We start from the raw sequence: 4,636 nt of genomic DNA, 5'->3' as shown, positions 1-4,636 counted from the left end.
TAAACATTTGTTACTCTACTGTGTTCTGTATAAGAATCAAAAGCGAACACTAATTAAAAGTCTCTACAAAACTAAAGCGAAAACAATATCATTAAAAGATCTTCTGGGGGAAAGACAACAGCGTCGCTAACTACAAGGAACTGATGAAATTCTTTAGTAACACCGTACTGGGAAAACATATTAAATGGAATTTGGAGTTTTCCCTCCGTACGGTAGGTGGCGGTAGTTTACCAGGAGCGTCCACATACAAAAAACAGAAGTAGAAGAACGAGAAGGCACTTAAAGAGCTTGCAAGGAGCAGGTTGGACAAGGTTAAGCAACTGATATACAATAGTACTCTCGTGTCAAGAGTACATTTTCGCCAACTTTAACTATGCAGGTAAGTTGGTATAGATTTGAAAATGAATTGTGGCAGTGCATGCGTTTTCGGATTTTGTAATGCTGGATTGTATTTGTGACTTGATGATAGAAGGCTAACTATGCCATTGCTAACTAACACATTACTTTCTCAGCATACTAAAGTTAGACTTAGTGCATGGAAACTTACGTTTATTTTAATTTTCTGTAATAATTGATACATATTTACTTTTGTGAAATGTTTATCAAGAAGCCTGCAACGTTAATCCACATTGTTACTTTTAAACAGGATCACATTACTATCAGAAACACAGCGGACATTCCGTCCGTAGTACTGTCTTCAAAGGTGTTCCTGTGCCCGTTCTGTGATCCACGACTGTTTTCTTCACGATCCTCTATTCGAACATATGAACATTTGCGCGAGCACCGGAAAACTGCAGTTTCCTTTGGAGGTGTGTGTGTGTATTCAATTGTATTCCCCGTTAACTTTAGGCAACGAGCACCTTTTAAGTTTGGGTTTCGGTAACCAGTTACTGCGGTTAATTTAACATGCTTCTTCTGCCTGTTTTGATAGCCTTTCATAATTGTTCTTTTCCTTAACAAAATAAATAAATAAACTGCAAAGCAAGCCAACAGATGACCAGCTAACTCCGGGGTTTCAAACAATCTTGTAGGATTCCCACTTTTACTCTTTTTGGCACTATTGTGCTTAAATTGCATATCCACAAATAAATGGCTATTAATCGTTTATTGTAAGAATGACTAGCGAGTACAACACTTTACATTTTTTTTTAAAGAAAGTAAATATATATGATTTAAAAAATTGTGTTTATACAAACATCAACTGAATAAAAATCTGAACAAATTTGGTGCTTTAGTGGTTTCTCCCCAAAAAACTGATAACCAAGACATTTTATAATGCATATCCCTGGTATCAAGTTTCTTTTGTGCCCCAGTCTGCCAGCCATCATTGTGTGAAGCTTGGCTATCCTATCCCGTAGCATGGTAAAGTTATTCAGTTTGGCACATGGTGTCCCCCTTTTTGGAAACATTGTCATTTGCACCTAAACAATCTCTCAAAGCAAGTACTGCAATTGCAGATTATTTATTTATTAAAAATATACACACTTTATATCACTCTGAAGTAAGATTTAAACAATTTGTAACTATAGAACAACTCATCAAATGTACTCATCCACAAGTAGTATACCTTGAACCTTTTTTTTTCTGTTCATATCCTCATGACATAGTGATACAGTTCAGGAACCACAAATAAAGCATAACAATTGTTCTTTGCTAAGTTATGAAATGTTTGTATTCAATGTTGGATTTGAAAGAGCAGTGCTCTGTAAACTATGGTAGGGAGAACATGCAGCAGACAGCATCCTGGTATGGTAATTGAACTTGACGCCTGACCTGTAAAACTGCACAATGTGACGCTTCAAATTCATACTAAGCAGTACTTACAAGTCAAGCATAGCCTAGAGGCCTTCATCAAAGCAGTCAAAACTTTGCACAGATTCTGGCTCGGGCAGTGTGTGTAACAATGAGTAGCAGTGTGTAAAGATGACTGGTTACATAGGCATCATAGTTACTGCTGCTTACGCACAGCTGTGACATATACAGTATATATAGTTGTCTATGACTGGTCATTTGTACTACAATATTGGAATGCTCTGAACTTCAGCAGTCCCATGGTAATGAGCCTTTTACTGTATGTAGCACAATGTAGGAGGGATATTTGATAAAAGCCGACTAACTCGACTGTTCGCACAGCTTGCCTCGGGTATATACTCATTTTTATAATGAAAGAGAGCAGACAATATGGAAACCTCTTATTTATTTGAAGTAAGATACCTTTGGATATGTAAAATTATCATTATTGTTTTTGTTTGACTTGTGCACAGACAACTTTGAAACCGTGCATAAGTGGTTAATGAAAACCATCATTTAATTATATGGACTGTTACTGCTCTTGTTTTGCTGCATCAGTCATTTCTAAAATTTTACACCCCAGGATCTCCATTGAAATAATTTGTAGAACAGTGCAGATTGGTGGTATAGGCTTTAAATTGGCTCCAGGTTAGCCTGGTCATCAGTTGGCTCACTTAATCTGTCATTGTTTGGCTGCTGGTTAAAGACTTTTTTTTTTTTTTTTAAAGCTTACTGTTGTATTTGCTATGATAATCTTATTTGTTTGATTGAGCTATATTCTACTGTAGTGTGTTTGCTTTCACATAAAGGAAAAAATGAAGCGGCTGAAATTAAGACAATATAGGATGCTCCATTAGCATTAGTTGATCTTAGTGGAAAAGGGGACTGGAATGAAAACCTGCATCCCCCCTCCAGGATATGGGTTAAACACCCCTACTTTAAGCCCACATGTTCCAGTGTTTGTCAAGTCTACAGATATTTTTGTTTTGTATCTTTTATTTTTCTTTTCATAAACTGGATTGTTGCTGAAATTTTATGCTATGTGCAAATACCACAGTTTTGATGTACTGGCCATTTTACTGTGCTAATATTGACAAATCCTTGTAGCAGATATGCAACCTACCATCTTCTTAATATTGGCAATTATTTTAATTTTCACATACAATATGACTGAAGAATGCAAAGTTTACAGTTCACATATATACAGGTTAGAACATTGCTGACTTTGCCAAAAGGATATTGTCTGAAACATGTTCGCTTTTTCAAAGTAGCTTAGAGAGGACAGGGATTAAATGTGTTCATTCATTTTAGAGGATGGTTGAGATTTGAGATTTTTACCTCAACTGTTAATTGTTTCAGTTAATGACATTTTCATGGTTAACCCATGTTATAACACTAATAAATTAGTTTAATAATATGGTTTATTTTGCTGCTAATTCAGCTCATACCAATATTTTCACGTACTATAATGGTGTTTTCAAAAACGGTTACATAAAAATGTAAAGAAAAAAATCATAATTTTATCTCTTCATTAACATAATACATTTGTTAAATTTTACATTACAGATTTTGTTGGACTTTTGTTTTTGCTCATTTGCTTTTCTTTTAGTTCTTGAAAGGAAACTAACAAGTGAAGTTGTGTTAACATGTATTTGTTTTTGTGTAATTTTATTCTTCTCTAGACAAGCTCATTTATCGTTGTAACCTGGGATGCAAAGATAGAAAGCACTACCATTGCATTAACTGTAGTGTCACAGTACTCCAAAAAAGTGGATTTGTTGCACATTTACGAAGATGTGTTTCAAGGAAAGGACTGTCCTCTTCCACCTCTTCAGTGTCCCCTTCAATTCAGCAAGTAAAAGCCTTTGTCTGGACTGTGCGGGATTCAATGGTAGTTGAAACAGAACAGGATTCAGTGGTAGTAAAAACAGAGCAAACTCCAAAACCTGTCTCACTCCCACATGAGTCATGGATTTCCACAATTCAGCAAGTACCACAACATGTATCATGGTTGCAGGAACTACCACTTGATTTAACCATGAAAAAAATAATGACTTCCTCACCTGTACAAAAATTAACAACAAGCCAGCAAATGTTTACCTCTTCCCTGGAAGAGTCATTGCTTGCTGTAAGTCAGCCTCCTACCTCATCACCACAGGATTCATTGCTCACTGTAACCCCAATTTAACTTCCTCCTCAACTGGTGTATTTTTGACCAGACAGGTTCGTCTGGGGAAAAAAAAAAAACAAAACAAAAAAACTATAGTGCAATGTTCAAACTCTTATTACAAATCTTATTTGCCTCCTTTACGTATGTCTTATGTGTGTTGCAAAAGATATGATTCCTTTGACACTCTGATCTTGAGGAATATGCAGTGAACTACAAAATAGCAGTTACAAAAATGGTCTTGCGGTATTAAAGTGGGTCCACATGTGTTTATTGTATATTACACAAATTATAGCAGAAAGCAATTGTCTTAGGTGGGGGTTGAATTCTGTTTTATGTCTTTTGTTCCTGTTTCCATTGTTTGAATTTTGCGTTTCTAGTTTGACCTTAAATTCATTTGTTGTATAAGTTCGACTTGATTGTATGCAATGTTATATTCTTCAAATAAAAAAAAAAAAAAAAAGCCATTGTTAAGCAAGCACTTCTTGCAGTCACGGTTGACAGTGAAGATTTCAGTAAAATTGTAAGAATGCAAGTCACAAATGATGACAAACAAAACGCGTGCCACTGTCCATGTGCAAGTGTAATATTGTCATGTTTTTTCATAATATCTTCAAACATTATCTGTATCATACAAGTAGGACACCTTTTTCAAGACCGTGCTGTGTACACACAGGA

The 4,636-nt window shown here is 35.5% G+C and overlaps 1 protein-coding gene across 1 annotated transcript; it reads left to right on the top strand.

The window, feature by feature from the left end:
• The first annotated feature begins 246 nt into the window (after positions 1-246).
• On the top strand, positions 247-4,387 carry LOC120533693. The gene is made up of 3 exons (XM_039760592.1): positions 247-379; positions 647-809; positions 3,474-4,387. The coding sequence occupies exons 1-3, from the start codon at positions 374-376 to the stop codon at positions 3,977-3,979; spliced, it is 675 nt and encodes a 224-aa protein (XP_039616526.1). The 5' UTR covers positions 247-373; the 3' UTR covers positions 3,980-4,387.
• The last annotated feature ends 249 nt before the right edge of the window (positions 4,388-4,636 follow it).

The sequence above is a fragment of the Polypterus senegalus genome, chromosome 8, assembly GCF_016835505.1.
Source record: "Polypterus senegalus isolate Bchr_013 chromosome 8, ASM1683550v1, whole genome shotgun sequence".
NCBI lineage: Eukaryota > Metazoa > Chordata > Cladistia > Polypteriformes > Polypteridae > Polypterus > Polypterus senegalus.
The sequence above is the reverse complement of the archived record's forward strand: the minus strand, read 5'-3'. Positions and strand labels throughout refer to the sequence as shown.

Excerpts from the sequence above, each read along its gene's own strand:
- LOC120533693 (XM_039760592.1), top strand. Across the intron at positions 810-3,473 it reads AACTGCAGTTTCCTTTGGAG|ACAAGCTCATTTATCGTTGT; the intron begins GTGTGTGTGTGT and ends ATTCTTCTCTAG.